This window comes from Sphaerodactylus townsendi, linkage group LG05 (genome assembly GCF_021028975.2).
Source record: "Sphaerodactylus townsendi isolate TG3544 linkage group LG05, MPM_Stown_v2.3, whole genome shotgun sequence".
NCBI lineage: Eukaryota > Metazoa > Chordata > Lepidosauria > Squamata > Sphaerodactylidae > Sphaerodactylus > Sphaerodactylus townsendi.
This window is the reverse complement of record NC_059429.1, coordinates 81,746,795-81,765,486: the sequence shown is the minus strand read 5'-3', so window position 1 is coordinate 81,765,486 and position 18,692 is coordinate 81,746,795. Positions and strand designations below refer to the sequence as shown.

The window sequence follows — 18,692 nt, the reverse complement described above, 5'->3', positions numbered from 1 at the left end:
GCTACCTTGGTATTCTTTGGTGGTCTCACATTCAAGCATTAGTCAAAACTGACACTGGCCGGTTTTTCATGGCGAAATTGCTCCTCTGTTAGCACAGGAAATGCCCTGGTGCAAGCACTGTCCCTGTTGCTGCAGCGTATTTGCCACGCTGTTGCCCCGGCGCTGCCCAGGACCATTGGCTTAGCTCCATGACCTTTCAGAATTGCTGAAATGGAGCTTATTTTTTAATGGCCCTGTGTTGCTCTAAGGGCTTCCCTACCATGAAGAACTCCAGGGTAGTAGCACGGGGGCCATTTTTCCCATCTTGTTGCTCTGGTCTGCCCCACCAAAACAAGAGAATCCCCCCTCCCCCCCACATGTGAGGAGTTTGCAGGGGGGGAAGGGTGATTCTTTCTGTTTAATTTTTTTTTTAAGTATTGAAAGTGAGTGGGGGTAATAGGGTGAGATTCAGCCAAACTGAACTTAGGAGATGGAGGCTGCCTGCGCATGCCTGGAAGAGACTGCAGAAGAGCTCGGTGCTTACAGGAAAGCCCTGGGAAAGCTCTAGGCTCGTAGGGAACTAGCTGGGGCTTCCCGTACCAGCCCTGACTTGAGAGAAGGAAAGAGCCAGGCAGCCATGGGGAACTAGAAGCAGGGTGGGAAGCCCTGCAGCAAATATGCTCCTGGATATGCCATGGGGCATTTCAAAAGTGAAAAATTAGCCCGTTTAACTTCTGAGATGTGGCTAACCTGGGCCACCCAGGTCAGAGTTTGACATGTCACTTGGCTTTAACAAATAACTGTGGGGATGATATGGTCCCCTTCATGTTGTTTCCTTTGCTGAATCTGAGTGTTTTAAAATGCTTTCACCCCAGTGAGGGAAAAATCATCACTGTGATCCCTTCTCAAGTTCAAATGAGGAATGTGGGGGGCATATTGACTAGGGCTGGTGTTCCACAGCCAATGGTAGAAAGGGACACTTTCCACTCAGACGCTGCTACCAACCTGCCCTCCCAAGGGGTTAGCCAGGCACTTTGGCAACAAGCAGGAACTTTTCAAGTTCCAGTAATTGAATCACAAGGAATGTGGGTTTTTTTGGTCTGCATCATGATATCTCCAAGGAAAGAGTATAAATAGGCCTGTCCTTTGATTGTGTTACCTGAACTAGTCTGGTCTCTTCCCTTTTGGTTGGAGGAATTAGTGGAAACAGACCATGCAATGCGAAGGGCTGGGTTTTGGGATCTCCACCAATTTATACAGGGATCTGGGAGTCTTAGTAGACTTAGTAGACCACAAACTGAACATGAGTCAGCAGTGTGATATGATAGCCAAGAAAGAAAATGCAATTCGTGGATGCATCAATAAGAGTATAGTGTCTGGATCGAGGGAAGTAATTGTATCACTCTACTCTGCATTGGTCAGACCTCCCCTAGAGTACTGTGTTCAGTTCTGGGCACCGCAATTTTTGAAGGATATTGACAAGCTGAAATGTGCCCAGAGGCTCAACCAAAATAATAAAAGGTCTGAATTCCATGCCCTACAAAGAGAGACTTAGGGAGCTGTGGATGTTTAGTCTGGAGAAGTGAAGGTTAATGGGTGACATGATAGCTATGTTTAAATATTTGAAGGGATGTCATGTCAAAGAGGAAGAAAGCTTGTTTTCTGCTGCCTCAGAGGCTAGGACGTGGAGTAATGGATTCAAGGTGAAGGAAACGAGAATCCACCTAAACATTAAGAAGAATTTTCTTTCTTTTTAATTTTTTTAATTTAAGTTTTATTAATACAGAGTGTCAAAGAACCATAGGATAAGTGATGTATAGAAAACAGAATATTAATAAAAGAAAAAGAAGAGACTTAGGAAGAATTTTTCGACTGTCAGGGCTGTTCGACAGTGGAATTCACTGCCTCGTTTTTGAACAGAGGCTGGATGATCATACGTCAGGAGTGGTTTGATTATGTGTTCCTGCATGGCAGGGGGTTGGACTTGATGGCCCTTGTGGTCTCTTCCAACTCTATGATTCTATGATTTTCCCTTTAGAAATCCACAGGAAACCAGAATTCAAATGTAGTTTAACAATTTTATTAAAGAACAAAAATAATAAAAGGTACACACACAGTTTAACAAAACACCCACACACAGTTTCAAGGAATCTAGAATTTGGACAGAGGTGAAAGATAGGTTTGGAATAGTAGAGATCATTGTGGGATGGGTGATATTTACCAGTTCTAGGAGAAGATGGTCTGAAGAAGCAGGATCCAATGCATATGCTGGATGCAGCAGAGAGAGAGAGGGGGGGGGACACCTCGGGCACAGTGGAATTGAACCAAAGGCAGCTCAGTGTCCAAAGGACAAGGGGCCCTTATATTTGAGGGCTAGATATAGGAAATTTTAACCTTCTGAGGATGCTAAAAGAGGCAATTTTCCTTGACAAAGAAAGGTTCCATTCTCAGGAGAGAACAATACTGTGGAAAATGGCTCAAATAAGTTGGAGCCAGGAAGAGTCTAGTTCTTGATTAAGTTTTAGGTAGAATTCATGAATTTACAACTCAGTGCATTCCAATTTGAAGTAAGGTTTGGTGGTTATCTGGTAGTAGGATAGGAAAAGTTATGATTAGATCAGCTTGGGAAGAAAGGAATCAGAAAAGCTAATTGTGTTGAGGCTGAGTAGCATTTGCATACCATTTGTGAGCTAGAGCACAGGTGTGGCTTTTCCAAGGCTGTGGCTTTTGTTATCCTGATTGCATTATTTACTGCTATGCATACTTGATTAGGGAGTGAGGAAGAGAGGAATGTGGTGAGCAGAGCCCCCCCCCCGTTAGTATCAAAATCCAGATTTAAGATTTGGCATCATCTTAATCTGAACTATAGGGTCTATGATATAAATAGAGAAGTGACTGGTAGGGCATATCTCAGAAACTGACCCCCCACTCCCATCTTGCCATGAACTTGCATGCCAACAGTTGATTAGGCCATAATTAGTTTGACGGGAGTAGGATGGGTTGCTCATGATAGAGTGTAGGGTTGGTAGATTGGAAAAAATTTGGCCCCAGTTTGGGTTCGGGCCCAGTTCAGGTGTGTAAATTACAGCAGCATCCGAGATTCTCGGATGCGTTTTTATTTTTTGGTGTTTTTTGCATTTTGGCCTGTAGGGAGCGCGTTTTTAGAGGTATCAGCACCATAATTTCAGGGCATCTTAAGGAGACTCTCCTGATGATACTCCCCAAGTCTGGTGAAGTTTGGTTGAGGGGGGCCAAAGTTATGGACCCGGAAAGTGGGTGCCCCTATCCCCCATTGTTTCCAATGGGAGCTAAACAGATGGGGGCTACCCCTTTTGAGGGTCTATAACTTTGCCCCCCTAACCACACTTCACCAAACTTGGGGTGTGCCATCAAGACAGTCTCTCTATGATGCCCTGAAATTTTGGTGCGGATAGGTCAACAAATGAGCCTCCTGCAGGCATCCCCAGAAAGGGGCCGAGATTTTTTGTTTCTCTGTGAATTTGCTCCATGTCTCTCAATGGGAAATTTCTGGGGGTGCCTGCAAGGGACTCATTTTTGGACCTATCCACACCAAAATTTCAGAGTATCATAAAGAGACTATCCTAATGACACACCCCAGGTTTGGTGAAGTTTGGTTGAGGGTGGCCAAAGTTATGGACCCTCAAAAGGGGTAGCCCCCATCTGCTTAGCTCCCATTGGAAACAATGGGGGAAGGAGTACCCCTTTGGGAGTCCATAACTTGGGCCCCCCTCAACCAAACTTCACCAAACTTGGGGAGTAACATCAGGAGAGTCTCCTGGAGGTACCCTGAAATTTTGGAGTCACTGGCTTTAAAATTCTTTTGTGTGTTTCAGTGCTCTTGCACATGGAGGGTCTACAACAAAATTTTTTTAAAGCTAGTGACACCAAAATTTCAGGGTATCTTCAGGACACTTTCCTGATCATATCCCCCAAGTTTGGTTGAGGGGGGCCAAAGTTATGGACCCTCAAAAGGGGTAGCCCCCATCTGCTTAGCTCCCATTGGAAACAATGGGGGAAGGAGTACCCCTTTGGGAGTCCATAACTTGGGCCCCCCTCAACCAAACTTCACCAAACTTGGGGAGTATCATCAGGAGAGTCTCCTGGAGGTACCCTGAAATTTTGGTGTCACTAGCTTTAAAATTCTTTTGTGTGTTTCAGTGCTCTTGCACATGGAGGGTCTACAACAAATTTTTTTAAAGCTAGTGACACCAAAATTTCAGGGTATCTTCAGGACACTTTCCTGATCATATCCCCCAAGTTTGGTTGAGGAGGGCCAAAGTTAGGATTAGGATCCATGAGGATCCATGCTTTTTGACCATGTTTTTGGGGCACTGTTGGGCCATGAAGCGTGGGATGTGTGATTGCTTTGTGCAGACATGTGTCTAAGGACTTGTGCCCTGAAGTGATGGTGATTTTGGGGAGACCAAGTGAAAAAATGCGCCCCCTGCAGGCACCCCCAGAAATTTGCCCAAGATTCTTTGTTCTGCAGTGACTTAGCTGCATTGCAGTCAATGGGGAATTTCTGGTAGAGGGCTGTGAGGTGCACATTTCTGAAGGTACGGTCACAAAACTTTCAGGGTATCTTCAGGAGAGTCTCTGGATGACGCCATCCAGGTTTGGGGAACTTTGTTTCAGGGAGTTCAATTCTATGGGACCCAAAAAGGGTAGGGCCCATTTTCCACAGCCCCCTGAAGCAAAGTTCCCCAAACCTGGACGGTGTCATCCAGAGACTCTCCTGAAGATACCCTGAACATTTTGTGGGTTTACCATGAGAAATGTGCACTCCATAGCCCTCTATCAGAAATTTCCCATTGACAGCAATGCAGCTAAGTCACTGCAGAACAAAGAAGCTTGGGCAAATTTCTGGGGGTGCCTGTAGGGAATGCATTTTTAGATGTATCAGTACCAAAATTTCAGAGTGTCATCAGGAGACTGTCCTGATGATACTCCACAGGTTTGGTGCAGTTTGGTTCAGGGGGGCAAAGTTATGGACTCTCAAAAGGGTAGCCCCCATCTCCTTAGCTCCCATTGGAAAGCATGGGGGATAAGAGCACCCCTTTTGGGGGTCCATAACTTTGTCCCCCCTGAACCAAACTTTACCAAACTTGGGAGGTATCATCAGGACAGTCTCCTGATGATACCCAGAAATTATGGTGCCGATATGTTTAGAAATGCGCCCCCTGAAGGCTAAAACATGAAAAAACACCCAACAAATTAAAACGCAATTTGTCTGGTGATCCGAATCCCATGGATTCAGATCAGATAGGATTCGGACTGCTCATATTCGGACCCTGCTTGTCTGAATCTGTCCGAATCAATGCAAATTCGGTCAAAATCCAGATTTGGACCGTCCGAATCTCCAACCCTAATAGAGTGGGAGGATTAATAAGGATCCTTAGACACTGAGTGTGATGGTATAAGATTGTCTCTGGAATAGGCCATTGTGTCTCATGATGGGACCAGGATTGGCAACCTCCAGGTGGGGTTTGGGGAGCTCTCAGAATTACAACTGATGTCCACACAATGAAGATCAGTCCAATTTAATGGTTGCTTTGGGCAGTGGATGCCCAATGAGTTCCCTCCCTTCCCCAAATCCCAGGTTCCATCTCCCAAATCTCTAGGAAGTTCTCAGCCTGGAGCTGGCAACCCTGTGATGAGTAAGTTGGAAGGAAGCACAGTTGGTGCTAAGCAGCATCACCTAAACCTGGTAGTGGCTTACAGTGCATCAGGGTATGGTAATGTAACTGGGCACCTCTCAGCACATAATGCTACAATTGCTGGCCAAATTTGGAGCCAGTATGGATCTGCCTAACAAAGGCAGCCATTAACAGGCTTCCTATCACAGACTGCCCCATCAGAATATTTCAATAAATTATGATGTAGATCATTCATTTAAATAAACTAGTTAAACCCATATTGTTGTTTTGTAACAGTAACAGTAACTTTTATTCTCATCCTTACTCTGGGTCACTTCTTTGCTGCTGCAAACCAGACTCTCTCAGGAGAAAGAGCTTTAAACCATATATTTAACCACAACTCAGCTAAAGCTTAACAAACCCTTTCTTTATAACAGCTCCTAAAGGGAAAATTCTAGCATGCAATTTCTCCCTGGTTGGGCCCACCACAAACCTGCAAAGAAATCAACAGTTCCCTCAGTTAATCTCTGGGCTTCTTTCTCTTATGATAGACCAAACTGACTGAGGGGGTGAAGTACTCGCAGTTGGTAACATGTAATCAACTTTACTAACTGCCCATGTACAGTGACCTGTGGACTCCCTAGGCCCTAAAGTCTAAAACTTTTAATAGAAATGAAATGTGAACGTAAAAATTACAGCGGTGAAACTTTCCTGGGGTGGAATGGGGAGGCTGGGAAAAATGAGAACCTGTATTGTGGCTGCCTTATCCAAAGTAAACTAAATTCAGCAGTACAGCCACTGTAATTTCTGTCCACTCGGAGAACTAGGAAATGGTAAATACTTCTAAGTGATGCAGGCATTTAAAAATACCTACCAATCAAGGAATGGTAATATAGGATTCCTGTTTGCCGCTGTAAGGACAATGAACAGGATGTTTAAGAATGAATTTCTTGCCTGTCTCACCTGTCCCACTTCATTTGATACTAGGAAACCTCCTTGGATGGTACAGTACTGCAGTGCCCTACAGGGGAAGACCAAGCAACAAAAGAGTATGAGAAAGAGACCTTGGGCTATGTCAGGATGTTCCTCTGGTGGCTTTCTTGAGCCATCCCAGGCATTGGGTTATTTGGGTGCTTCAGTTCTCTAATGTTGTTGTTTTGTCCAATCATAGGGAGCATGTGTGTGGCACAATCTGTCAAGATTCCACGGGAACCCAAAGCAGGAGAGTTTGATAAGATCATTCGGCGCCTCCTGGAGACATCCCATGCTCGAGCTGTCATCATCTTTGCCAATGAAGATGATATCAAGTAAGAGGGTAATGGTCTGGTTTTGAGGAATTGTGTGGGAAGGAGAGAGTGAGACAAGGGTAAGGTGATGGGAGGAAGACTAGAACAAGGAATCCCTTTTTCTGTATCTTGAACCTATTACTTCTTGTCTTAGTGTCTGGAGCAGCAGAGTACAAGCTTGCTCAATCTTCAACATAACATCCCTTCAAATATTTAAACATGGCTATTATGTCACCCATTAACTTCTCTTCTCAAGACTAAACATTCCTAGTTTCCTAAGCTGCTCCTTATATGGCATGGAATCCAGACCTTTTATCATTTTGGCCACCTTCCTCTGGACATTTTCTAGCTTATCAAAATCCTTCCTGAATTGTGGTGCCCAGAACTTGATAGAGTATTCCAGGTGAGGTCTGTCCAATGAGGAATAGAAAGGTGCTATTACGTGTCTTCAGTCTAGACACTATACTCCTTTTGATGCAGTCCAGAATTGCATTGGCTTTCTTAGCTGCTGCATCACACTGCTGACTCATGTTCAGTCTGTGATCTACAAAACTCACAGATTCTTGTTGTTAAGCCAGGAGTCACCCAGTCTATAGCTGTGCATTTCATTTTTTCTGCCTAAGTGTAGTATCTTACATTTATCTCTAATGAAATTCATTTTGACAGTTTTGGCGCAGCTCTATGATCTGCTCAGCTCATTTTGAATTTCGATCCTGTCATCTGAGGTATTAGCTTCCTTTCCTAATTTGGAGTCATCTGAAAATTTGATTAGCATCCCCTTATTCCATCATCCAAGTCATTGATAAAAATGTTGAATAGCACAGGGCCTAGGACAGTGGTGGCGAACCTATGGCACGGGTGCCATAGGTGGCACTCAGAGCCCTCTCTGTAGGCACACGCAAACAGAGTCACCCCCCCCCCACATATCTAGGTTGGCCTGGGCTGCTGGGCTCAATTATTAGCATTAAACCTAAGACCTAGTTTTGGGGAAGCAGTATAGGCAACCCTGTTAAGCACTTTAAACCCCACTGGTTTTCATGCGAAGAACTAAAGCACAATTCTTTACCAGGGAGTAAGCTCAATACAATTCTTTACCAGGGAGTAAGCTCAATACATTCGACAATACATTAAAGCGCAATTCTTTACCAGGGAGTAAGCTCAGTTGCTGGCAATGGGGCTTGCTTCTGCGTAAACCATCCTAGGGTCATGATTCACCTGTTGGAAGAGTTGCACAGTTTCTTCAAAGCAAAGCCACTGACTACCACCAAGCTTACTCCCGAGTAACGCATGCCTCAGAGCCAACCATTTTTTCTAAGCTAAAACCTCAGTATTCAGGTTAAATTGCCGTGTTGGCACTTAGCAATAAATAAGTGGGTTTTGAGTTGCAATTTGGGCACTCGCTCTCGAAAAGGTTCACCATCACTGGCCTAGGACAAAATCCTGTGGCACCCCCTAGTCACTTCTCCCCAGGATAAATATGAGCCATTGATGAGCACCCTTTGGTTTTGGTTAGTCAGCCAATTACAAATCCATCTAACAATAGCACTGTCTAGCCTGCATTTTACTAGCTTACTTGCAAGAATATCATGGAGGACTTTGTCAAAGACCTTACTGAAATCAAGGTATCCTACATCCACAGCGTTCCCTTCATCTACCAAGATTGTCAGTCCATCCAGGGAGAGAGAGAGAAATATAATTTTCACATTCTACTTTTAACATTCTCCACAAATATTATAATGTCTTAATTTTTATCCTTGCTCTCTTGGGATTTTCTGACCATGGCATAAAAAGAGTAGTTTGGGTACTTTCCATCATTCATGGTAAACCAAAGTCTGGTCCATTCCCGCAGAATAAATGGAGCTGCAATGCACACAAAAAAGAAGGCAATCCCCCAGAATGCTTCTGATTGTATTTGTTTTTGAGCCTAGTAATTTACACTGAGTTATATCTGATTTTGGAAGAGTCTAATTTATTAATCAGCAAACATTATGCAAATATGAGTAAACTGACATTTTCAATCAGTTTACATAAAATATGCAAATTAAGTTACTGGGAAGCTGGTTAATAGAAATGTCTGAAACCCAGTCATTTACTCTCATTTCCTTCCAGGAAAATCAGGGATTTGCCTTCCAGTGTAAATGACAAGCACCATTAAACAGGGGTTTGTAAACATTTACCTATCAGAAAACAGTTCGTAAATTGCAGAACTGCACCCTGTTGGCAGCAGTTTTACACATCTGGAATCTTTGTATTTTTTATGCCGAGATAGGCTGATGTTTGCTTCTGACACAGATACGTCTCTTAGGCCTTTTCCATGCAATCACTTTTTGAGTAAAAAATATTATAGGTTTTTAGGGCAGTGGCGGAACATAACACACGTGGCCAAGTACAAGAGAGGACAGCATAGAGGCTGGTCCTCTGTTGTTCTTTGTACAATTAGACTGTTCCCACAGCACCAAATTTCAGGAGGAGGTTTGGTGGGGAGCATAGGCGGACAGTGAGATATGCAACCTGCACACTCATTTTAAAGACCACATTGTCCTTCTTCCCCAAAAAGCAGAGAATCATTGTGTATTTGAAAACAGTATGAGGCCACTTTGGGAGAAACAAGTGGGTTGGAGCCCATCATATGAGAGGTCTTTCAGAATTAATTCAGGGGAAAGAATCTAGCATCCCTGGATCAATTGCAGCCATCTTGACCTTCATACATAATCCTTTCTTCATCACTTGGTGCTCTAAACCATCCCAAGTTATCCACCATCCTATGTTACTAGTTATAATTGTATTATTTTGTATCATTTGTATTATTTTCCCTTTGGTTTCCAGTTTTGGACCATCTAGGACAAGTGAGTCCAAATCCTCTGGAAGTATAAAGCAGTGTAACAATTAATAAAACAATTTTGTGTTAGCTGGAACTGTAATCTATTGTCTTCAGTGGTGATGTACTGATTAACAGCACCTGGAAATCTTCTCTGAGAAGGTGCAAGGCTGGGATGGATGATGGATGGAGTCTGGGTCCTTCAGAATATAAGTCATTCAATTGCGTGACATCACCCAAATCACCCAATGAATACATCTCAAGATTAGCAGCACCACTACCTCCTCCTCCTCTTCTAAGCTGCGCTGAGCCAGCTCCTTAAGCAAATCCCTGAACAGAGACATTAACCCACTGCACAAATAGGCAGTCAAATCTGTGTAGATGCTGGAAAAGTACTCACAGTACATCTCCAGTATCTTAATATACACAATGAATCTCCATGCAGCCTATTGTATGAAATAACCTTAAATATTTTCTAAGCCCTAAGTTTGTTGCTTCCTCTTTTTCATCAAGAGGTTTTCAGTGTTATCACAGATTTCATGGTTTCTTGAAACAGTATTTTGGTCTTTTTCTTAGTGCTTTTATTTGCTGGCAATCTCTGTTTTCATTTGCTCCCATAGAGGGAGAAAAGCCTCTGGATAAACTAAATGACTCCTGAATGCCCTACAAGCTCAGTGGCCAATTAGGTCATGCCAGTGTGGGTGTAGCATCAATCAAATTTTGCTCAAAAGAGAAACTCCTAAACAGAATATACCTGGTAATCAGGGACTAATTGGCCTATGCAGCTGGTAGGGAATTTTCCAGTGAGTTGATAACCTGCTCCCCCCTTGGACCAGTCCAACTCAAGTAGAAGAGTTGTGGCCAACCTAAGGAAGACTGCTCTTGGTCAGTGCAAGTCTTGCCCAGCCTGGGGAAGGTCCCTCCTAACCTAGAAGGGTGCTTCTGGTCAACGTGAGCCTTGCCTGGCCTGAAGAAGGCTGCTGTCAGTCCAGACCAGCCAGGCACAGAGCAACAGGGCTGGCTGGCTCCTTCTCCCTTCTTTCCTTCCTCCTTTATGGGACCTGGGTGGGCTGGGGGCAGGGCCTTTCTTCAAGGCCAATTTCCCAGTCCATCCTGGCTGGTAATGCTTACATGAACTACATATTATTGAGGTTTTTCCTTTCTCTGTGTTCAGCAACATAGTGGGTGGATCACTGGTCTCAGGTTTGACCCTTTGGGGCCCAGTTCTGCTACTGATCTGTTGGGTGCCTTTGAGCAATTTTCTCTTGCTTTCTTGCTTATGGTCTCTCTCCCACTCACACATTCAAAGTTCATCGAGCCAAAGGGTAGCTTTTATGAGGTACCACAATAACACAATGGCTATTAAAGATGCTGCTGTAGTAAAAATAATTGTTGTTGTAGTAATAAGAGGAAAATCGTGATTGGAATTGGGCTCATGTTCAGGACGTCGCTTTTTGTTTCAAGATCACAATCACATTTGCTCTTTCCCCTTGTCTGATTCCGCTATTTCTCTCCCCCTCCCTTATGCTCCATGACTTTCCAAAAACACTTGACTTTCAAGAGGCCACGGGGGTTGCCTGTCATTCAGTCTTGCTGCCACCACTTCCTTAATCACTTTTTAATCAACCTTGCTATTGATGAAGTTTCCATTGATCGCTCTTGTTTTCTTGTTAAGGGTTTTTTTAAAATAAAAACTCACATGAAAACACACGGCAGCTAAGTGGTTGTATATCCCAGGGACATAACTACAGAAAATAAAGCCAGGGTAAGAACTAAAATTGAGCCTTCTTACCCCCCTCCATCGCCTCTCTCCATTGCCTCTCTCCATTATGGGTCTTAGGGATGGCTTGCTCTGTTTGCCTTCTCTCTCTTGCCCCCATCTTCCCCAAGTTAATATTAACGCCCAGCTTGGGCATACAAGCAGCTCTTTGGAAAGTTCCACAACTCCATCTAGGGTACCAGATCTCTCATTCCCCTCCACACCCTAGTTGAAGAAAGCAAAGGAAAGTCAGGAGGAAAACCTTGCCAAGGAGGGCAGGGAAGAAAGAGCACACAGGGAGGGAGGTTAGTGAAGAAACAGCTCCCAGATTGCCAGTTGCTTAACCTCCTCTGGGGCCTTCCAAGGAAAGGCACCTCTCTCCCCTCCATCACCTCTCTCCCTTCCGGGTCCAAGCCAATTCACATCTCCCCAGACCCTGTTAGGTGAGGCCCTACCCCTGAAAGAGAAAGGACCCAGCCTGGAGGGAAGCTGGGAATGCCACCCTTACAGCCCATGTTAAGACAAGTGAGAATCATGATGACTATATCAAAGGCTTGCTGGGTCACAAACTCAAATAAATTTATTCTCTAATAATATGGAAGGTACATAAGGGACAGTGAGAGAAACACAAGAAGGCTACAAGACACAGAGATAAAGACACGCCAAAGGGATTACATTCCCCACTTCCCCAGCTACTCCCTCTCACTGACGCTGCCCCTGCCGAGTAACAGGGTGACTCCCTGGAGGAGCAGGTGGAACCCAGCTTGCCTCATATCACCATGGCATGGACTCTTACTTCCAGTGCTGCATTGCACCTCACATTCCTGCTGCAGTCAGGCCAGCAGCACCTAGCAGAACGTGCGCACACCCTCCCTCACCCAGTATGAGGGCCAGTGGTGTACCACCAGAAAATGGTCCCTGGGTCAAGTACTAAAACTATGCCCAACAGACCCCACCACCAAAATTGTGCCCTCCCCCCAAAAATTATGTCCTTACCTCTCCAAAGTAGGGTCAAGCAGGTGCAAGGTGGTGAGAGAGCAAAGTAGGGTCAAGCAGGTGCAAGGTGGTGAGAGAGCAAAGTAGCAGGCAAGCAAGGTGGCAGATGGGAGAGCAGTGTGGCAAGAGACTGAGGCAGCAGGCGGGAAAGCATGGCAGTGAGGGAGTGCGGTGGCAGGCAGGACAGCAAGCAAACAAGAGAAGAATGAGCAAGGTGGCGAGAGACAGACAGCAGGACAGCGAGGCAGGGTGGGAGGGGGCGGGTGGCCAGATGTGTCCCCCCATATGACCTTGGCAAGTGGTGCCTGGATCACGAGATCCATCCCCCCAAGATACATATGCACTTGGCCTGGTATCCCTGGGGAGGGATCTTCCATGGCACAGTGTGCCACACTGATCCCTTGAGGCTCACTGCTAAAGAGGGAAAGAGGGAGGGGTGCAGCTGGACAAATGGATCCCCATGTGATCAAGTGGCCCCCGGGATGCAAACACCCTCTGTCCCCCCCCCAAGGATCTGCCATTGTATGCTCCTCAATGATTTCAGCCCTTTCTCCTTATTCATTACTAGCCCTGCATGCCTGTTGCCTTAGATATTTTGCCTAAGGCATGTGCTTGATCCTCTTCTTCCTCCTTCCTCTCTTATTAGGTAACACAGCCCATTCTTGGAGCTGTTTTGCTTTTCTCAAGCAAGAGAAACACCAGGAACAGTACCATGGTTTTGCAGCCTTTTGTTTTTGGAAAGTCCCAGCATAGTGGCTCACCATGCCTCTTTCGTATTCTCCAGTCCTGCTGTTTGGTCTCAGGCTGATCAAATCCACTTGGTACAAAGCTCCCAAAATCAAAGGAGTCATTAAACTGGTATCTGGCCCTCCCTCCTGGTGCTTATGGCAATATGTGTGGGCTTGTCATTTTGGATTTCCCAACTATTGTGGCTGATCAATAATGATGATTATCAAGACCACCCATTTAGCTTCATGACTGAATGGGGATTTGAACCCAACTCTCACCAGTCTCAGATTGGGCTGGTTTGATTTCTTTTTGGGATGGAAGTGCCTTTCAGTTTGCCTTCATCTCCATTCTCAGTAAAGCATTTGACACATCTCGATGGCAAGAGAGTTCACTAGATACCATTGATGCAATAAGGCCCATGGTGTGTTATGGACTGAAGGACATAAAGACCTTCACTGAGCCTCAAAGGAGCTAGACAACCTTTTAATTTATTGCCAAAGCACTTACTGCTGTCTTTCTTGGATAGGGATACAATTTTGACATCAGAAAGGTCCATTAAAAATGCTTCAGACCCTCTTAACTTTTCTCAGATTTGTTCCTTTGTCCCTTAGTGAGCCAAATGTAGCAAAGATGTTGTTTCCCTTTAATGAGTCTACCTTCACTGAAGCTGACTTCATGAAATAGATAAATAGGAGGGTCCAATGCCTATAGGAAAATAGGCTGCAAGAGCGAATGTTTACAAAGAGTGTTAAGCAGGTGAAGCAATTTACAGCCACTACTTCATTAATTCCTATAGCGTTTTTCTTATGCTTCAGGTACTTTAACTTTATAGATGGAGAAATTGGAGGAAGAGAGAATAGATATGTTGCTGAGTTCTGGAATAAAGGAAAATTGTTGTTGCAATTTCCAGGTCAATATGATGGATTCCATGAACTGAATAGGGGATTTTCTAGAATCTGATGGTAGTTTCATGTGAGCACACAAACACATTGTTTTGGTCTAGTACAAGAGGGCTCTATTGTACATGTGTGTCATGATGTCCATCTGTTTGCAACAACTCTGTGTCCAGAAAGGAAACTTCAGATCTGGGAAGTTTATGTGATAATATTCCTGACATCCAGCAGGATCTAGCTGGAAATTCTGATTCTGTTGAAATAATTTTGCATTAGGTCTAGCTGCTATGTCATTAATAAGGTCACTCACAAAATATATGGTCATTAATATTTTAAATAAGAAACACATCCTTTATGCAGGATTATGCTTAGTGGAGACTTGGCCATTACTAAACACATCAAAAACAGCATGCTTGTGAGCAATAATGATCTAAGTCTTGCCAGCAACTTCACAAAAAGTAATAGGCTGGGTAGCAGGGTGATATGGTACTGGAAAGAAAATTTCATTAGCCTTGTACTAGAGAGCATTCCATCAACATTATGTACCTAGTCCTGTCTGACTGACGCTGTCTGACTACACTTTTCATGTTCCTCCATTTGCACTGTGAATATGGAGTGTGGGACCATTGCACAATGAACGTGAGAAATGACTGATATAGTTGTGTCTTGAGTGTGCTGCATTCCTAAGTGCTGATCCCAAATGGGTTTTGGAAATAGGTTACGGTCAGCCAATGTAAATCATATGACACAGTATTTCCCAATTTACCTGAAGCTCTAAGTCTAATGTGGCAAATATTCATGGTACAGGGTAAATTAGTAGCTAAATGATCAGCTTTCTGATGTGATGTCCATGTTTGCTTGCAGTAAATGTGTTTACTGCTTTAATTTCCTTTTTGTTCTATGGTTTTTACCTTAATCTGAACGTGATGATTCCACAGATGGGCTCTTTGATCTCTCTACAGGAATGTGCTGATGGCTGCCAAGAGGGCTAATCAGACTGGGCACTTCATCTGGATGGGGTCTGACAGCTGGGGCTCCAAAATTGCCCCAGTGAGAGATCTGGAAGAGGTGGCTGAGGGATCTGTTACCATCTTGCCCAAGAGGGCATCTGTTAGAGGTATGTCTGTAAGCTTGCTGCTGTTGAAGGTTTGGAGGAGTGTGGAGGTTTTAAAACATGATAGAGCTAACACAGTGACTGTTTCTGCACAGCCAGATTTGCGAGGCTGCATCAGCATGATTCATGCCGATGCCAGCCCTGGGGCCGTTTGCACGAACAGCCCCACAGGCTGCGCAGCTGGCGGAGCAGGCTCCTCACAGCCACGCAGCCCCCCAAACAGTTTCTTACCTTCTCCCTGGCTTCCGTCGCTTCGAGGAGGCCAAGTGACATGCCCCCATGGCCAGAGCGACGGCCTCAGAATGACGGAAGCCAGGACAAGGTAAGAAGCCGTTTGGGGCCTGCGCAGGGAATACACCGACTTCCACCTGCTGCTGTTCACTTGGCAATGGGTGGAAGCCAGTGTATTCCGAAAACCTTGCTCCCCGAGTGAGGTTTGAAAACAACGTTTGGGAAGAGAAAGAGCGGCACTGCATCATTTTCACAGCGTTGCCTGTGTGAAGTGTCCCCCCTAAACGATGTTTTACCGGGCCGGAATCACCAATGCAGAAAGGGCCAATGTTATATAGTCATTTTCCCCTGCTATGGGCAACATTCAGATATTGGTGATATTTTGGTATTGTGCTGTAGCAATCATTTACCTTCTGGATTATTTTGTTTACTCTCAAAAGGGAAGCCCCCATCTACTTAGCTCCCATTGGAAAGAATGGGGGATAAGAGCACCCCTTTTGGGGGTCCATAACTTTGGCCCCCCTGAACCAAACTGTACCAAACCTGGGAGGTATCATCAGGACAGTCTCCTGATGATACCCTGAAATTATGGTGCCGATATGTTTAGAAATGCGCCCCCTGCAGGCCAAAACATGAAAACACCCAACAAATTAAAACGCAATTTGACTGGTGATCCGAATCCCATGGATTTGGATCAGATGGGATTCGGACAGCTCAAATTCGGACCCTGCTCGTCCGAATCCGTCCGAATCAATGCAGATTCAGTCAAAATCCAGATTTGGACCATCCAAATCTCCAACCCTAACTGAATTTGAACTACATCTTTTGTACAAATCAAAGCTGCTTACCTAGAAACCTCTCAATGGTTTCTCCCCCTCCATCTTTTCATGAAAATAATATCCAGAGAACATTTTAAAAGAGATGTCTGTAGATCTTCGAAGCTGTAATGCCTATGGAGGAGCATAATGAGGAGCAAGTTTCTGATATACTGGACCACATGGCACCTCCTCTTTTTGCTAGCGAAACCCTCCTCCCCTCCCTCCACACATACTGTAGAAAATTCCTCCATAACAGCCCAGTAATTATCATGATACTTTGCTGACAGTGACAGATCACAGCTGAACTGGATGAAAGGTTAGTAAATGAAGGTAATATTAGGGCTGTTGCTTATAATTGGAGGTGATGGTGTCAGGGATATTCAGTAAAATGTACCATTTCTTTGTTGTGGGAGGTTAACTCATGTGCATTAGCAAAGGACATCTCCATGAGTGTAATAAATACATAATTAACAATTCCTCTTCCTTCAGTCGAAAATTTGAGGTGTTACTTCTTGACATGCCCAGTTGCTGTGGTCAAACTCACATGACAACTTGCTAAGAATGGGGGTCATTTGGCTTTCCAATCTTCCCTTGGTGGTATGACCCAAACACTCTGCATGTCCTGATAAGCAATCATTGCCCTTGTATTCTGCCAGCCACAGTGACAAAAGCCAGATCCTTGGCAATATCTGAACATATAGGGAATAGATCTCTCACCTCTAGGAACCCTTTTTGCATTTTTTCAAAGTTTCTATTTGTCTTTTGACATTCCAATACCAGTCTTCTTGCTTTCGGTATGCATTAGCATTTCCTCCTTCTCAGATTTGGGAGCTGTTTTTAATTATATTTTTGATTGTAATAATATAAAATTTTCAATAGAAATGTCATGTCTTAAAACTATTAAATCAGATTAAATGGAAGTGTGGGCAACTGAACTGAGAGCAGAGGGAAATAGCACTTAAAAGGAGAATGGATGAGTTTGAAATAACATCCAAACAATGTAGATGCTTGACTAGCTGGAACATTCTTTCAATAATTTGCTCAGCCACATAGAATATATATGTTAGTTTCTAGATAACTAAATAACTTCAAGGACATTTTGACCAGTCCTTTTACTAGTTTCATTGTTGATTAAATGTGGTCTTTTATGCTCATCATCCCATCTTTCACAATGAAGATAACTATATGAACATTTTTTAAGGATTTTACACTGAATGGTCTATTTATGCTCCCATAGTCCCTGGGTTGGCTTTGCAGAAAAATTAGGCACTAGTTTCAATACCTGGTTAAACTTTTTGAAGCGAGTCCTTCTGCATTTTAGCAAACATATCCCCATCAGTGTTGTCTATGTTTGTTCTTTTTTTGCTTGTAAATCCTTTTTCTAGGGCTTAAAGCATCATTTTATTTGCTTTGAGAAGTTTTTCATTCTGCTTTTTAGACGTACTCTTAATTGAAAAGGCAAGAAAATTGGGTGCTGAAAAAGATTTGGCATATCCTTTATACACTTATATACACACACGAACCCAAGTGGTATACCTTTTATACACATACACACTCCCCACCCAAGTATATTCAGAAATCAGCTCCTTCTTCTAAATGGTGTTCAAATATCACCTAGATATCTTTTGTTGATTCTGGATCTGTCAGCATAGTCCAGTGAGAAATTCTCCTGTGTCTCATTGAAACAAATGGGAGGAGCAAGAGAGATCTGAAGTAGAGTGTCATTTTTTCCATTTTGAATTATCTGTGTTTTGTCTAGATTGCATTCTAGCACATCATATTATCCTCTGGACTTAATTTCTTCCTCTGTCATTCCTGGCCTTGCCTAATCTAAATATTTGCAATTTGAGTTAACATCTGCTCTAGACCTCTGAGGGACAGATATATCACTTAGTATCAATTAGAACATTCTGAAATTCTCTTGCTACCCACAGAGACATGTATTTCAAAGCCCAAGTGTTTATTCTTTTCTTCTTGTGTCTATCAGTTTGCAGTCATCACTTCTACGCTTACCAGTTCTATCTAAAGGCCCTAGGAAGGACATCAACAAAAGCCCATTGAAAAATTCACTCTTTCTCCATAGTGCTGCATTTGCAGTGTCTGTATAGCTCAAAACATACTCCCTGCCTGTGGAGAAAATTGCTTTATCTGTGCAATCTCACTTATGTGATCATGAAGGGTTGCCCGCCCATCCATCTTTTAGTGAAGGGCTTAGACACCATTGAACTGATCTGTGTTTGGAACGTGCACTGAAATAGAAAAGGATCAGTTTCACCTTGGTTGCTCGTAAGATTCAATGTGAAGACTGTAAGGACTTCAAAGTTGCCCTTCAATACCCTGGGCAAAAGCAGAGAAAAATTGTAAGCAAATGGTAACCAAGGGGTATGAAGAATGAACTCCTTGGTATGTATG

General features: G+C 43.8%; 1 protein-coding gene across 3 annotated transcripts in view; it reads left to right on the top strand.

Moving 5' to 3' along the window:
- GRM4 (glutamate metabotropic receptor 4) overlaps positions 1-18,692 on the top strand; it is a 388,193-nt gene that overhangs the window by 257,442 nt on the left and 112,059 nt on the right. For all 3 annotated transcript variants that reach the window (XM_048498003.1, XM_048498005.1, XM_048498004.1), the window contains 2 exons: positions 6,808-6,943; positions 15,080-15,234. In XM_048498003.1, the coding sequence (XP_048353960.1) occupies positions 6,808-6,943; positions 15,080-15,234 (291 nt within the window). The remainder of the gene's footprint in view (positions 1-6,807; positions 6,944-15,079; positions 15,235-18,692) is intronic.